Source organism: Phaseolus vulgaris, chromosome 3 (genome assembly GCF_000499845.2).
Source record: "Phaseolus vulgaris cultivar G19833 chromosome 3, P. vulgaris v2.0, whole genome shotgun sequence".
NCBI lineage: Eukaryota > Viridiplantae > Streptophyta > Magnoliopsida > Fabales > Fabaceae > Phaseolus > Phaseolus vulgaris.
Window position 1 is genome coordinate 49,067,719 of NC_023757.2, and position 15,772 is coordinate 49,083,490.

Consider the following 15,772-nt stretch of genomic DNA (forward strand, 5'->3'; position numbering starts at 1 on the left):
AGATGGCGCTAAGATTTGAGTTCAGAACATCCAACAACCAAGCCGAATATGAAGCTCTTGTTGCAGGGTTACTATTAGCCAGAGACATGGGAGTTGAAGACGTCATTTGCAAAAGTGACTCTCAACTTTCGGTGGGACAGGTGCAGGGACAGTATCAGGTAAAAGATCCATTACTGATGAAATATTGTCATAAAGTGTTAAATATTATGCAATGTTTTAATAAGGCCGAAATGAAATATATTCCAAGAGAACTAAACATGAAAGCAGACTCATTATCCAAGTTAGCAAGTCAACAACGATAGGGCCAACACAACTCCATCATACAGCAAACTCTTAGTCAGCCAACAGTGAGTGTGGAAGAATGCTTGAACATTGCAACCTCAAAAGATGAATGGATGAAGACTTACATAGAAGTAATAAAGAGCCAAGAACAAGGTGTTGAACCGGATGCAAGAATGGCAAAGAAAGCAGCTAGTTTTGTGTTGATTGGTGAAGAATTATACAAAAGAGGATACTGTGTGCCTTTGTTAAAATGTCTTTCAAATGAACAAGCTGAATATGTAATTAAAGAGCTTCATGAAGGAATTTGTGGGCTACATTGCGGAGCTCGAACAATGGCAACAAAGGTTTGTAGAGCCGGTTACTATTGGCCGACAATCCGAGAAGATTGTGAATTTTATGTCAAGGCATGCAAAAAATGTCAAGAATTTGGAAGTCTAAATCACATACCAGCACAAGAGTTGCACGAAATCGTTTCCCCATGGCCATTTGCAAAATGGGGAATGGATATACTTGGACCATTCCCACTTGGACGAGGACAAACTAAGTTCATGATAGTAGCTGTCGACTACTTTACAAAGTGGATAGAAGCAGAAGCGTTAACTAAGATAACAGCCCAACAGGTCCAATCGTTTGTATGGAAAAATATAATATGTCGATTCGAAATCCCGCACACCATTATAACTGACAATGGCAGACAATTCATTGACAAAAAACTTATGGAATTTTATGCAGATTTGGGGATCAAAGCAACAAGCACGTCAGTTGAGCACCCACAAACAAATGGACAAGCTGAAGCCGCGAACAAAGTTATTCTCGGACAGTTAAAGAAGAGGTTAGGAAGTGCTAAAGGACTATGGGCTGAGAAGTTGCCAGAAATATTATGGGCATACAGATGCACACCACAAAAATCAACAGGAGAAACACCATTCAATCTTACATACGGAACAGATGCAATGTTACCAGTAGAAGTTACCGAACCAACATTACGAAGGCAAATGGAAGATTGGAATATCAATAATGAATGCTTAAAAACTGACCTTGATCTTATTGAAGAACTCAGAGAACGAGCAAAAATAAAGGAAGCAACAGTAAAAAGAAGAGCAATGAAAAGGTTTAATGCGAAAGTAAAGTTCAGGGATTTTAAGGAAGGAGATTTGGTCTGGAGAATGCGTACTGATGCTCGAAAAGATCCACGACATGGAAAGTTGGCAGCCAACTGGGAAGGACCATTCAGGATAATGGAAAACTTACACAACGGAGCTTATAGATTAGAAACTCTAGAAGAAAAAGTGATACCGAATACATGGAATGCGAGTCACTTAAAGTTTTATTTTAGTTGAAACAGATGTAAGCCAGAAACTTGTATACATATCGATTATCTAATCAAGAAGAATTATCCAGTAACATCATCTTATTAGACTCATGCTTTTCTTTTCGGTCTTGGACGCTTTTCACTTCAGGTGAAATCCCTCCCGAAAAAAAAAAAAAAAAAAAAAAATTTACACCATTCTTTTTGGGCTTGGATGATTTCACTTCAGGTGAAATCCCTGGTGAAATCCCTCCCGACAAAATTAGACATAATTCTTTTCGGTCTTGGATGCTTTCACTCCAGGTGAAATCCCTCCCGAAAAAGGTGGTCTTCGATTCTTTTTTTTCAATTGGTTCACAAGACATCTCCAAGCAATAGAGGTAAAACCGAGAGGTTCATGGCGTTTTCACTCAAACGTTGGCAACTAAAGGCAAAAGTTACATCTATCCACGCACGTCTACGTTTTTGGTTACTTTAAAAGTAATACAAACCGAAAAGTAGCAACAATACCAAGGCAATACAAAACCGAAAAATAAACCTTAAATGGTTAATAATAAAAACCAAATAATACTCGTCACGTTTCTAAATTAAACATTTAACAGCGTTTAACTAAAATAGTTCAAAGTACAATCCTCACATCGTTCGACCAAAAGGTTTATCATACAACCGAGAAGACCAAATCGATAAGTTCTAAACATTTAGCACAGAGCCGAACGAAGGAATCAACAAATAATACCAAGTAAATAACAAATAACTTAAGGAATAATATTTGTTAGTTTCTGATAAGATTCCATGGAGACATTACAAAAAGGATTCAAAACTTCCATATATACGTTCGACATTTCAACACCAAAACAGCCTCCTCATATAAACTAAGGCACTATAAACAAAACATTAAACATCTACATCTGCCTAGTTTTCGATATTGATATCTTCGGCATCATTATCCGGAATTTCATTCGCAGGAATTAGTTCACCATTATAAAAATCCTTTTTAACATCAAAATTCCCTTCATCAATAGGAATCTTATAGAAATATTTTGCTTGTTGAAGAGCCTTTTCGAAGCCCAGCTTATGTTGTTCAAAGATAAAGCTTTCGGCCTCAAAAACATTGGTCCTCAGCTGATGTATCTCCTCATCCATAGCTTTGATGGTGTTTTTGTCGGAATCATTTGCAGAAGATAAAACCGATACCTTATCATTCAAACCTTGATTTTCTTTACACAGTCGAACATTCTCTTCAACAAATTTAAAGTTCTCGTTCTCCAAATCAGAAATTTTCTTCTCAAGACCTTCTATTTCAACTTCTCATTCCATTTTCTGCTTTTTAATCTCTTCTAACTGCACCGATAAAGAGCTCATTTTTTCTTTATACTCAGCAAAATCATTCTTCAATTTGTCAAACTCAGATAACGCCACACAGTTCCCATTCTTCTCCTTCAACATCTTTCCAATCAAAAGATTTCTGCTTGACAATTCAATAACAGAATCTGCCAAAGAAGCAGCATCCATAGTCTTCAGCATGTTATAAGACGATTCACCAAAAGATGTCTGAACAAACTTCGCATACTTCGTTGTAGCACTAAATATCATTTCCGAGAGAGGTTCGGAAGAAACATGTTCACTCTGACGATGGCGCCGAGAAGACGAATGCGACATCTTGCTATTCCTATCACGCTTTTTTGATTTCTTTGAAGGACCAGCAGCCTCAACATGGCTTACCGGATCAACTGCTTCCACATTCACAATAGGTTCCACGACTTCTTCCACCACAGGGTTCACCACATTTTCACGACAGGGAGTTACATCACCCACCTTGTTCAGCAATTTCGAAAAATACGAGCGAGCTTTCGGATTAGTGCTCGCCATCAAAGCTGAAAATCAATAAAACATTTAGCTAAGTTAAAAGTTTTATCCTAAAAAGAGCAAAAATGTGGAACAACCACGTACCAATCAGATTTTCTCGAGGATTTGGTGAAGTATACAGTTGTAGCAAGGCGCGAGTGGGAACCTGGTACGAGAGCCGACTAAAAACCTCAATAACATGACGATCGGCAACACCCATTGAATGAAATGAAATAGAGTTAAACTTCACAGGATCTTTTGTCCAATACAGGGGGAACCTTGGAGAATCTCCATCAAAAAAATACTCTCTTCCTACAGGCTCTATTAGAATCTTAAAAAAACTGCCCTTAAAATCTTTATATGACGATGTAAAAGGTTTAAGAAAACAAACATTGGATTTACTAATAAGGGATAACCACCCTGGCCGCTTCCCAGGCCGAGAGCTATAATAATACAAGAAGGAAGCAGGACTAGGAGAAAGCGACAATAATTTACACAAAATACTAAATGCTTGCATCGCAGCCCAACCATTCGGATGAAGCTGAGTAGGCGCGACATTAAGGAACTTAAGGACACCTATTTGAAAGTTGTTCAAAGGCAACCGAATATGAAGATCTCTAAAATAGCAAGCATAAAAATAAAAAAAACTCATGACTATCACCCTCTCGACCATGACAAACATTGTCGGCATCTCCAACACGCCGAAAAGAAATAATATCATTTTCAATGTCAGAATAATAAATTTGGGAATGGGAAAGGAAACTACGAAGTTCGATAGCAGAACGATATTTGGACAAATACTCTCGGACTTTAGGATTAACCCATTGGTAACCTGGACGAAGATTTCTCTGAGGCAATACAATGCCGAATTCTTGAGGAGCATCAACAGCCAGTGCTCCACTTGAATCATTCATACAAGAAGGGGTAGCAGATGAAGACTTCGAGTCTTGGCGATCCTCTTCTCGCACCACTCGCCCAGTTGATTCACCACCCGCGCTTGAAAAATCATCAGAAGCAGAAAAACTTGAAAGAGACATTACCTTTGCACGAACTGGTTACAGATTGAAAGAAAGCTGCTTTTCTCAATACACAACGAAACACATTCGTAAAAATTTAGAAGAAGACCCTATTTATAACCCAAAGTTACACCCTAGAATTTGAAACGTTGCAAGCAATCTGAAACCGTTCAAAAAGGTATAATCTAACGGTTGCAACAAGAAGTTCACGTCAAATCAACTTTAACTCAGCAAGTTAAGGCACAAAAACCGAGGCATTCAATATCAAATCAAATGTCAAATATACTATAATTTATTAAGACATGAATATTTTACAAGACCTTAAAATATTTCTGTCTTGGGGGGCTAGTGTACTGATAGGGGTAAAACCGAGAGGTTCATGCCGAGAACTACATAGTATAACAATTAAGATGATTAAGTTAAAACCGAGAGGTTTTGACCGAAAGCAATAAAGACAAGAATAAAACAAATATAAAAGTTGTAAAAGCCCAATTAGATAAAAACTTGCAAGAGGGGTGCACAAATAATAAAAAAAGGTGCAGAAAGAAAGCCCAAGAGTAAAAGGAAAGCCCATTAAAGAAACTCTATAAATAGGAGTTCAGAGATAGAAAGAGGTAAGAGTGATTTTATCTGATGAACGTAAAACCTTTTCTGACTTTGGCATCGGAGCGACTTGCAGGTACCCCCCACCTGTTGTGAGGAGAAGCCGAGAGCACCAGCCGAGAGGAGAAGCCGAGGGCACCAGCCGAGAGGAGAAGCCGAGAGCACCAGCCGAGAGGAGAAGCAAAGAGTTTCCATCAAGGAGTACCCGGCCCAAGATAGTATTCAGCCCAAGATTGAAGGATTAGTCTTGATTAACCCATTTCAAGTGTTCTTGGTCCTTGTTGTAAGAACATGTGTGTTTGAGATTCCACACATCAACTAGATATAAAGGAGATGCCACATCGACCAGAGATGAAAATATTTCATTATATATAAGTGGTTGCAAATCTCATCTCATGAGCCGGTTTTATGAAATTGATTGGGATTGAGTTAGGTTTAAAGTTGACTTTGTAATAATAAGTATTTAAATTTAATAAATGTTTGTATTATATATAGAAAAAGTGAGAGGTAGAGTTAAAGTATTTCAAAATAAATGAAATCAATTTAAACTTTAAGTGGAAAATTATAAATTATGAAAAACCAAAATTTATCGAATCATGTTTGATTTTATTTTTTCCCCAAACCATACCGTTTGATTTCATTGATGATTTGAGAATTGAAAATCAACTTATAGAAAACCGTATAATGTAATATATTTCTTATTTATTCAGATATTTATTAATTAATATACAAAAGAACAAACAAAACTTATTATCATTCTACCTTTGACTCCTTGCATATGTTCTCCACCAATTGTTTATGTTTATTTTTTTATTTGTCAAAATTTAGTTAAACTTGTTATATTAAATTTTAATATGAGTTCAATAATTTCTATAACTTCAACATTCATAAAGATGTGAGACTTAATGCATAGTAAATGATAGTATTTTTATATATTAAAAAATTATTTTAATTTTAAACTGAACTTTATAATTTTTTTTTTATCGACAATAAAAAATAAATAAATGGGAACCACCTCAGGGGTGGTTCAACCCTTATACATAAAGAGCAAAACACCTTACCATACTCCTACCACGAAACACCTACCTGAATATCTAAGGAACAACCAAACTAACTATAGGAAAACATTAAATTATCATCCTCATACAATCCACTGGGTTCAAAACCCAATTAGAGTACCCGAAGGAAGCACAATGAGACTTTGCGTAAATCTATGATCAAACCTTTACCTGTACCAAGGCGAATACTTCGAGCACATCTACCACCCCCTATCAAAGGACACACAATTCCTATGATTCCAAATACCACTCACAACTCCAACCCAAATTGCACCCCAAACGTCATTAACCGAATCTGAAGCCTGACTTAACCTGAACTGTAGAAAGTTTGCCAAAGGATCCTTATGAATAACGAAGGATACGCCTAGCCACTTAAAACAAAGACACCAAACACGCCAAGCGAAATCGCAGGCGGAAAACAGATGACTGGACGACTCTTCCACCATCCCACATAGACAACACAAAGGATTCTCAATCACCACCCCGCGTCTTTCCAGATTTACCCTAGTAGCAACCTTATTCTCTATCACCATCCAAGCTGTGAACAAAGCAGAAGGCAAGGCTTTGCACCTCCACAACTTACTGTAAACTGGAGGGACCTCCCCAACTGTATCCTTCCTAACTTGAACATAGGCTGAGTTAACCGTAAAAGTTTTGAATCCCAGCCTTCCAAATCCAACAATCTTAGAAAGCATGATCTAAACATATGGGTATATTCTAGCAATGGTATTTTAGTTTTTATCCGAGTATTAATAAAATTGTTTTTTGTTAACATTTATGTTGTATAATTTTATTCTAAAAGTTAGTGGTAATTATATATATATATATATATATATTTTTATTTTTTTTTATTGTGCATAACAACTATGTAAAGTTAGTTCTTTTTGGATAATATAACATTCAATCCGATACTAACCTAACACATGTCCTTAATTTCACACAAAATAGAATTTTTTTAATAATCTTTGTACACACCAAGAGATCATTCTAGTATGTTTCGAAAAGAAAAAAAAATAAAAAAGGATGAAATCATCCTCCTCAGTCTTTGAATGATTAGTTTTAAAAATCATACTTTTCAATATCTTCAGTATAATTTCACATCATTTAATAATTGGGATCAAGATAAGTATAAATACATATTTTTATCTTAATCTATTATCAAAATATTTTTTTAAGAACAATATCGTTACAAAGTTTAAAAATTCTTATACAATATAATGATTAATCTAACGATGCTACTTAACGTACTTTGGAAGACATACCACTACCATTAATGACCTTGTAGTTAACCAAATAATATCTTTAGAACTAGAGATACCTCAACCTACAAAAGTTATAACAATATAAAATATACTATTTCAAAAGTTGAAGGGTTCTCACAGATGAACACGCAATAGGGTATGAATGAATAAGAAGCTTACGCGTGGGGATTTTTGGATAGAATAAGTTGTGAATGCAACTTCACGAGAGACATATCTTTAGATTTCACCTATATAGCCATTACCACACTCTCTGCCTCTCAATTCCCTGTCCAAAACTTTTTACTTTATATTACAAAACACTATTTTCTTTATTCATAAAACACTTTTTGCAACACATTTTCATTGTTGCTTAAATTTGTTTCAAATTTTAAATTTATTACTTCACCACTCTCTCTAACTTTATACTTTTTATTAGATTTTAATCAAGAAAGGCCCCCATTTCAAATTAATTTTACTATTATTTTGTCTAAAAGTAACACTTTTTAATCATGTCTTTAGGACAATGGTTAATTTTTTAAAATAGACCGAGTCTCTGTGAAAAAAAATTCAAATTTAAGCAAAAAAATTAAGACTATAAAGAGCATTGTGTGTTTATTTTTAGCTTAATAATTTCAAATTTTAGTTTTATAAAATATATTATTTTTTTCAATAAAAAAAAATTATTTTTTTGCTTTGACCTTAATAATGTGAGACCCGTTAATTGCTAATGTGTTAAGCAAAAAGTTAAATAATTGTCCCAAGTAACATGTATGTTAGTGTCTATATCATAATATCAAATAATATATAATGCCCAAATTCTTTTTTAAATCCTTAAAATAAATATTATTTATCCATTTTCAAAAAAAATTTAAGGATGAAAATCTGTATTTCATATTTTAGATGGATTCATTTTTTATAGTGAAAAAAAGAAAGATTCACTATTTTTTGTAGAAACTGGAATTTTTTTTAAATTTTATAAGAATAAAAAATATAAGAACCAAAATCAAAAGAAAATAGTTTTATTGAAATTAAAGACATTTAACCTTGATAAAAAAATAGTAAAGCAGCCAATGTAAAGTTTGGAAATTTATATTAATAGATGAAATATTTAAAATTGAATACTAAGAACACAAGAAAAATCTCTCAAGAAACATTGCAAAGCTCTGAAATTGAGTACTTTAAAGAGCATTTTGTTTTATTCTTTGGGCTAATGGATAGAAAGGTGATGAATAGAGTAGTACTAACAAGCCTCCAAAAACTACACACAGTGGGGAACTTGAAAGATAAGCTAATTGGATCCTTGCATTATTCGAAGAATTTATAAGAGCTTAATTAGAACCTCAAAAAGTGGATTATGAAAAAAGGTTATTATGGATATTGAAAAAGAAGAGAATATGAGAACTTTCCACATTTCTCGCAAGTTCAGTTCAATTCCACTATCTAGCTATAGCTTTAAGCTAGTAAGTAGTTCACCCACATCACAACATGTTAGGATAGTCATTGAGAACACTTACACAAAGGAGAACCGACAAAGGAGACATGTTTTCATTTCTTGTCCAGCATTCACAATTTCAAATATTCTATAAAAGGTTGACTAGATTGTGGCCACACCTTATACCATTTTTTAACTTTTTTTTTAAAGTATTTATGAAAAAAATACCCAAGTATTTATCCTTTTTCTTAAGACACAAAATTGACACAATGAAAATTTGAAGATTGGTTGCATTTTGGTGTCTTTGGACCATGAAGGAGTTATGTTAATAAAGTTTACACTACAAGAAAATCGTGAAATAGAAACCAATTTTTAGATACCAAAATAATTAGTTGTAATAGTAACTAAATTAGAGAACATTTTAAAAACTAAAAAAAAATTGGTTTCTAAATTAATTTATATTATTATTAAATAGTTTCTAAATTGGTATATAATTAGCAACCAAAGTTTTTGTTACCAAATTTAGAAACTAAATAATTGATAGTTAAAACATTGGTTGCTAATTAGATACCATTTTAGAAACTATTTAACAATTATAGAAACTCATTTAGAAACCAAAATTGTTTTTAGTTTCTAAAATGGTCTCTAATTTAGTTACTATTGTAACTAATTATTTTGGTATCTAAACATTGGTTTTTATTTCATGATTTTCTTTTCTATTTCATGATTTTCTTGTAGTGTTAGGTTTAAATCCCCCTCTTGTAGTTTTATAAATATGAAATGTTGATGTTTATAAAAATTTAAATTTAAATATAAATTTAATCTTTTAATTTTTAAAACTAAATAATTTCGATATATTGTTAATTTGTTATCAAATTGCTAGCTAAAATATCAGGTGTCTGCCAATAATAAATGTTAATTACATATTCACATAATATATTAATAATAATGTTTAACAAGTTTTATCACTTGTTATCTTGATAAGTATGTTAACATTAGTGATTAGATATAGATTAATGAACTAAAAAAAATAATTTTAGAAATTGGAAAGATTAAATGTACAACTAAATGTTAAGAAGAAGTAAAATTGAACTTTTTGGTGAAAGTATAAAGACTAGAAGTATATTTAGATATAATACCAGGTTAGATTGGAAGAAAATATATTTTTTAAGTTAAAATACATTAGTTGTAATTATAACCTAATTATATTAATTTCATGATTACTTTTTTTAATCATAAATCTTTTATATAAATTAGATTTGAAGGAATTGCGAATTTTATATTTCACTATAGTTCACTAAATTTAATCTAGAAACAAAACGGTATTTTCAGAAAAATATCACTACAATATAATGATATGTTGTAAAATTGTCACGAAAAAATCAAGTCAAACTAACAAAAGAACCTTTTGGAATAAAATTTGGAAGTTAAGTAATTAATATTGAACTTAAGGATGTTTCTAAAATTTAAAAAATCCAAAATTTATAATAATAAAGAATGTGTAATCTGTGTTTATTAATTTTTTTCAATGGAGTGACGAAGTTATTATATAAAATTATAGTAGTAAAGAATATGTGTAATCTGTGTCTTTTTAAGTTTTTTATTTTACTTATATAATGATGATAATTTTATTTCTTTCAGGTCGTTAATCTTTTATGAGATTTATTATTATTATTATTATTATTATTATTATTGTTATTATTAGTTCCGTGGAAATTGTATTGTAGATTTTGTTATTATCTTTATAATATAACATAATCTTTTTGTTGTATCTTTGTTTACAAATATTAAACAGGTAAGTGCGCAAGCTCCATTATTGTAATACTGGTAAAGTTTTCCAATACGTGAAACTTTATGCATATTATCACTCCATCCTCTATAATATACTACCATTTCAAATTAAAGGTAATAATTTTATTTTGATTATTTACTTACATATTAACTTTTAGTTTTAATTTATTTATTACTTGAGTTGTAACCTGACGTACCTTCCCAGTTGAAGGAATACGTAGTAGTTCCCTAAGTCAACAATAATAAACTTTCTCCACAAAATTAGGTTCAAGACCAGAGAAAAGTGTATAAACTTTCCTTGAAAACGAAAATAAAATGAAAACAAAATTCAGAAAATTTCAAGCTAACCCATATAAGAAAATGGAAGAAAAAAATTTATCTTTCCACCGTAGACAAAAAGAACACTGAAAAAGTTAAGTAAATAACTAGATCTCTTAAAAGAACACGAAATTATTATTATTATTGTTATTATGGTTATATCTGAACATAAAAAAGACAACCTTAGCTTTATCACGTGTTGGCACTTGTCTGGTAGTAGTCTAGCACATGTTGTCCATGTTGCGTTTGCTGAAATAAAGGTCTGGAACACAAAAAACAAAGCTCTCTACCCTCTTCTGCTTTCTTTCCAAATGCGTTGAGGAGAATAAACTTTGTGTTGGATCCACCATCTCTCCCTTTTATTTTCTTTACTTCTTTCTTAATTAACTACTTTCCCATCATCTTCTCATTTTCTTATCTCTCCAATTCTTTCTTACTTTTTTTCTTAAAAAAATTCATGCTATGTATCATTACAAAACCTCACATTAGCTAAACTGATAATAATGCAGTTTCAATAATTATTTGTCATTATATAAAAAAAGAAAAAATATAAAAATAAGTATATAAAATTGAGCTAAAATTTATATAAAAAATAACAATTAAATAAAACAAAACATAAATAATCTATATGAAAAAAAATCTAAAATTCAACTATAAGGTAGTCTATTATATTGTACAATAGAAAATTATGTCTATAAAAAAAATTTAAGTTAATAAACTTATCAATACTCGAATTACCTTCTCTAAAAATTTGAAAAGCTTTAAAAGAAAATCCTTCTAAAAAAATTCTTTTTACTTTATTTTATATAATCCTTCTAAAAAAATTCTTTTTACTTTATTTTGTATAATATACACTATAAGAAAATTATGAAATAAAAACCAATTTTTAAATATAAAAAATATTTAGTTGTTATAGTGACTAAATTAGAGATCATTTTAGAGATTAGAAAAATGTTGGTTTCTAAATTAGTTTATATTATTGTTAAATGGTTTTTAAATTGGTGTTTAATTAGCCACCAAAGTTTTTCTGCCAAATTTAGAATCTAAATAATTAATAGAAAAAACTTTGATTGCTAATTAGATATCACGCTAGGATTTATATTTTTCTTGTAGTGATATATACCTTAAAACGCTTACCAAAGTTTTTTTTTTATCCTTGTCCCATTCTCTTAGTTGTTTAAAGAAATTATATGCATACAAATTCTTAAATATAAAAAACCCAAAGGCTAATTGCACTTGGTTGTTTATCATTGGGATCCCAACACCATGACACATGTAAAAAAAAGAAATATGGTTATGGGTGGTTTTGTTGCATTATACATGATAATATCTTTCTTTATGAATTACTTATTTGAGAAAGAACAGAGATATTGTTACCACTTCCATACAAACACGCCCAGCATTATCGATTAGTTTATCTTGCAATATTTATCCATGTTCTCTTCATTCCATTTCAAAATTATTAAATCACAAGGAAACAAGTTGAGTGAGATTCATAATTATTTATTGGTACTTTGGTGCCTCCTACTGTCCAACACACTGCAATGCCTCTTGCCTCTCTAATTATATATATAAATATTAAAAAGAGAAGAAAGTGTGAAAAATAAAAGTAAAACTATGTAGGATATTTATCATTAATTTTATTATGTTTTGTAGCTAGGATTTACCGAGAAATACGAATATGCTTTTAGCATAACCCAACAATACAATATTTATAGTATAATCAATTCTATTGAAATTATAATAAATGATATTTATAATAATTTTGAACCTTTACATTCATTACAGTAAAAAAATATTTTAATAAATATAATGTAAATATTTTATTAGTATATACTTTATACTATAATAATAAAAACAGCCAATTATTCTTTATGGATAAAAAAAATAAAAATAACCAATGAAAAAATTTAATTTATTAAATTAATCAAATCAACTTAAACTTTTCACTTATATCATTTAATTTTTTTTTATTTTCTTTTAATTCAAACAATCTCAGTTTTTAATATATTTTTCTTCTTTTATTCTTCGTCTCATCCGAACCAAAACACGTAATAAAAAAAATCAATAACTTTTTATTACTTGAAATTTTCAACTTATAAATATTAACCGTTTCTATAAATTTCAATATTTTAAAAATATTTTTTCTTCTTGTATTCCTCGTCTCATCCAAACCAAAACACGGTGATAAAAAAATTCAACAACTTTTTATTACATGAAATTTTCATGTTATAAATAAATTAAATATTAATTTTATATTAATGATTTTAATTATTTTACTAATAAAATAAATTAAATTCATATAAAATTATATTAAAAATTTAATTATTCTTTAAATTCATGAAACGTTATTAACCAAATAAACTTAAATATTATTTTAATTTTATAAACTAATTAATTCACAATTAATAATTATCTATCGTTCTTAATTTATATTCATTTTTATTAAAATTAAATGAAAAATATTATGATTTATTTATTTTTATAACATAAATCAAAATAATTCTCACTCTTTTATATATTTTTAACTCTCCCTTTCAATCCAAACAATCTCAACTAGTCCTACTTGTCCTTTTCTGTGATAATTGATATTAAAGAATGATAATGTACATACCATATTTTTTTTTTCACAGTTAATTTGTCTCTTTTACACGAGCCATCTAATTACATGTTTCCCATTATTAACTTTTTATTTTAGTTATACAAGAAATTGTACAAATACAATTTTTTAGAATTTAATAAATAAGAAAAAAAAAACGTACAATGGCACCGACTTGCAATTTTAACTGAAGTTGGGAGCAATTTGGAAGAAGGTGGTTTTGATTTGGTTATAAATAGAAGGTTATCTTGGATTGTTTGTTGTGTCTCAGTAGACATTTAAGTGTTTGAAGAAGAAGATCTCTCACTCATCTTTGAGATCATGAATCATCGAGCTGTTGAAGCCCATATGAGGCTCTTCTCTCACCAATATCCTACTGCATTCACTCAACTAACTCCTCCTCAACAAGGTATCTATTCATTCATATTACAACGCTTCACATTTTTCTAATATATATTCATTATATGATATTGGATTAATTTGCTCACGAAGCCAAGCCAAGACGCAAGAGAAACAAAAATGGAGTTATGGGCTCCACCAAGAAGAGAAAGCTCAGTGCTGAGCAAGTTAATCTTCTTGAGAAAAATTTCTGCATTCAACATAAACTTCAATCTGAAAGGAAAGACCAACTCGCATTTGAGCTTGGTATGGACCCTCGACAAGTTGCGGTATGGTTTCAAAATCGACGTTTTCGTTGGAAGACTAAAAAGTTGGAGGAAGAGTACTCCAATCTTAAGAATCTTCATGAAACCACCCTTCTCCAGAAATGCCACCTTCAGACTCGGGTAAGTAACATTACTATATAGCTTTTCAATACTATAGATCATACCATAAGTTAAAGAGTTCAAATAATAGGAGTATATAATCATTTTTATTTATCACTACATGGATCGTAGTAGGAATGATGTCACGCCTCAGTGAGTCGACCGATAGTTAAAGTTCAATTACGTTCAATTAAGATTAACGAAGTTAATTCATGATTAGGAGTTAAGCAATGCAGTTCTAATCATAGTCCAACTTTTTAACATTATCCAATAAGAAAAGTTCACCAAAGGTAATATAAATAGTACATATTCCAATAATCGGGTACGTCATCATATACAGTGTTATGAGAATCAAATACCGAACGTTTTTACTGACTTGAGCATCGGAGTGTCTTCTGCAGGTATCTTCGAGTCTAACTGAGAGTCAAAACCAGGAAAGAAGGGATTTAAAGGACAGACGATCGATCGATAGAAAGAGATAAAAGAATCCTCTTAATAGCTTCTCTAGACCCCAATCATCACACTAGAACAATCACATATTTTTATTAAAAATATTAATTCCACAAAATAAAATAAAATTTTGTGTAAAATTATACTGGAAAACACTACTCTAAAGAAATTAAATGGAGAGTATTTTAGAAGAAGACATTGAGAAATGATTTGACATGAAACACCAAAAGGCATCCTTAGTGTACAATAAAAGCCAGTGTCTTTCGGCCTTGGATTAAGTACGTACAATATTTTGTGAGCTGAGATTGGGCAATGCTTAATGCGCACTTATAAGAGCCACGTGACGTGCTCAAATACACTGCATCTTGATGAAAAAAACAAAACAAAAACTTTATGGAATATGATCCAACTATGATGTTGGTAGGAGATTAAGCTTTTCCATATCAGGACATCACAACAAGATAAGAAAAGTAATGTGATAATTCAAATATAGGTGTTGAATCTGGAGGAGCAGCTTTTGGAAGCAAAGAAGGAGATTCAGCAGCTACAAGAGCGTGGTGAAAGAGCTTCAACCAAACACTTACTGGAAGCTGTGAACCCACCATTTCTTGGAGAGTTTAGGGAGGAAGACTATGATTATGCTGATGTCTTTTACATTCCGGAGACTCATTACATCAGTGGAATGGAGTGGATTAATTTCTAATGTCAACCTCAACAACCTTAATATTACCATTTTGTCAATAGTTTCAATAATCATTTTGTACATAATTTGAATTATCATTTTGTAAAAATAATTTCACTTATCTCATGTAAATTGTTTCATCCGGTAGCTTGCAAGATATTGTGCACATGTCTAACTATGATTTGGAAAGGGCATATATGTTAATAGTAGAGAAGAAAATAATTGATTACTATTATATTAAATCAGAAATTATTTTATAGACTAAAAAAATTAATGATATCTAAATTCGTTTATATTATTAATAAAAATTTATAAATTAGTTTTTAAATTATAATTTAACCATTAGTTACTAAATTTTTAACTATTAATATTTTAGATTCTA

The 15,772-nt window shown here is 30.6% G+C and overlaps 2 protein-coding genes across 2 annotated transcripts; one reads left to right on the forward strand and one right to left on the reverse strand.

Annotated features, from left to right (window-relative positions):
* Window positions 1–6,313: 6,313 nt before the first annotated feature.
* Window positions 6,314–6,808, reverse strand: LOC137805693 (uncharacterized). Its single transcript, XM_068605632.1, has one exon. The coding sequence runs from the start codon at window positions 6,806–6,808 to the stop codon at window positions 6,314–6,316; it is 495 nt and encodes a 164-aa protein (XP_068461733.1).
* A 6,932-nt stretch (window positions 6,809–13,740) lies between these two features.
* On the forward strand, window positions 13,741–15,522 carry LOC137805968 (homeobox-leucine zipper protein ATHB-40-like). Its single transcript, XM_068605844.1, has 3 exons — window positions 13,741–13,903; window positions 13,987–14,279; window positions 15,202–15,522. Exons 1-3 carry the CDS (start codon window positions 13,816–13,818, stop codon window positions 15,409–15,411), a joined length of 591 nt encoding a protein of 196 aa, XP_068461945.1. The 5' UTR covers window positions 13,741–13,815; the 3' UTR covers window positions 15,412–15,522.
* Window positions 15,523–15,772: the final 250 nt, after the last annotated feature.

Coding starts and splice junctions, on each gene's coding strand:
- LOC137805693 (XM_068605632.1), bottom strand. CDS start 6,808: ATGCTTTCTAAGATTGTTGGATTTGGAAGGCTGGGATTCAAAACTTTT.
- LOC137805968 (XM_068605844.1), top strand. CDS start 13,816: ATGAATCATCGAGCTGTTGAAGCCCATATGAGGCTCTTCTCTCACCAA. Junction 13,904..13,986: donor ACTAACTCCTCCTCAACAAG/GTATCTATTCAT, acceptor TTGCTCACGAAG/CCAAGCCAAGACGCAAGAGA. Junction 14,280..15,201: donor AATGCCACCTTCAGACTCGG/GTAAGTAACATT, acceptor ATTCAAATATAG/GTGTTGAATCTGGAGGAGCA.